The sequence below is a fragment of the Mangifera indica genome, unplaced genomic scaffold (assembly GCF_011075055.1).
Source record: "Mangifera indica cultivar Alphonso unplaced genomic scaffold, CATAS_Mindica_2.1 Un_0063, whole genome shotgun sequence".
Lineage (NCBI taxonomy): Eukaryota > Viridiplantae > Streptophyta > Magnoliopsida > Sapindales > Anacardiaceae > Mangifera > Mangifera indica.
In genome coordinates this window covers 120,001-121,438 of record NW_025401155.1, presented here as the reverse complement: position 1 = coordinate 121,438, position 1,438 = coordinate 120,001, and the positions used below count along the sequence as shown (strand labels likewise).

The window sequence follows — 1,438 nt, the reverse complement described above, 5'->3', positions numbered from 1 at the left end:
TCTAGTTCGCTTGAAAAATTTTAACTTATTTAAGGAAAAAGTTTACTTCACCAAAATCAATAGGAGAAATTTTTTTTTTAAACTAAAAAAATAATTAAATTTTAAAATTTTTAATATTTTAAATTAAATAATAACTTTATTTTTATTATCAATTAATCTAGTTAATTTTAATAATTTTGAATTAAAAATTTAAGCTTTTAATATTTATCGGAAGCCATTTTAATAAATTAACAATTCTTCGAGGAGAATAAGTCCGTTGACAAAAAAACTAAAAGAGAAGATTAGGTACGGAATATTCATCGGAAACAAAACAAATGTAAGATTAGGTATGGCTCACCGAAGCAAAACAAAATATAGATCACCTCGTCTGTCGTATGATGATCTGACCCAAGGTTGACCAAGCTCTTTGACCATAATCTAACGGTACAAAATGCACAGTTAATCTAATAGGTTACCGCAGTTGGTATGACATAGACACGCTGTAACTAAACTGTATGAGATTGAAGATTCCGTGGCCCATTACTCTTTCTTATGTATTCAGAGCAGGCAAGGTATCTTATATGATATCCAGCTGCACAGCGTTTCAAATTTCGATTGCCAAAGTGATAAAACTTACAAAACTCAGACATGGGCTCTGTTGACGAAGAAAGATCGCTTCTGGAACAGGGACTAACCCAGGTCTTCCATTATTTTTTTTAATCAAGTTTTAGTTTTGATTATCTGATGCAAAACCTAATTTTAGATGTCTTGTTTTGTTCTTAACGTTCTGTGAATTTTAGAGAATTTGAATACGTGGAAAAATACAAATTCGAAGCGTTTGTTGTGGAATTCGTTTTCTGATTGGCAGTCGATCTAGTTGATTTAGTCTGGATTATAATTGGTTGCGGATGAAAATATCTCGTAGACTTTGTTTAGGTTGTTGTAATTTAATTCAATTGGCTCAATGGATGATCATTTGCTGCTTCTTTTCCCCTTCGAATTATGCATTTTTAGATTTCTTTGTTGTTATTCTGACAAATTAGGAGTTGAAGACTTAGTTGAACTATATGGTCAAATTTTGAATTTACTTTTAGGTGTTCTTTTCAATAGTTGAATGTAGTCTTAGCATAATGGGCTCATATGTGAATGTGTAAATTGTAAATTATGTTTTCATTGAGGGTTCTGTTCCTGGGGATCAGAAACATTACTATTATCAATCATACGTCATACAACAAGTATCAAACTGTTGTTATAGCAACGTCATGGTTTTCTTTTGTTATCATTCTTTTGTTCTTTAAGAATTCTTTGGCATAAGTTATTAAGCATATAAGAACTTCGTGGAGCTACTGCTAGCGTCTTATCATTAATTGCAGAGTTGTATCCTAGAGTAAATTCTTTTGCCCATTTTGTTCTTATACGGTGTGACGTTGTAGTGAATGAATAGAAGATGGTGGGTGTT

General features: G+C 31.4%; 1 protein-coding gene across 1 annotated transcript in view; it reads left to right on the top strand.

Moving 5' to 3' along the window:
* The first annotated feature begins 520 nt into the window (after nucleotides 1–520).
* Nucleotides 521–1,438, top strand: part of LOC123207157 (protein NRT1/ PTR FAMILY 8.3-like) — a 4,792-nt gene continuing 3,874 nt past the window's right edge. Inside the window, exon 1 of the mRNA XM_044624437.1 lies at nucleotides 521–678. Coding sequence (XP_044480372.1) covers nucleotides 628–678 — 51 coding nt within the window. The 5' untranslated portion in view covers nucleotides 521–627. The remainder of the gene's footprint in view (nucleotides 679–1,438) is intronic.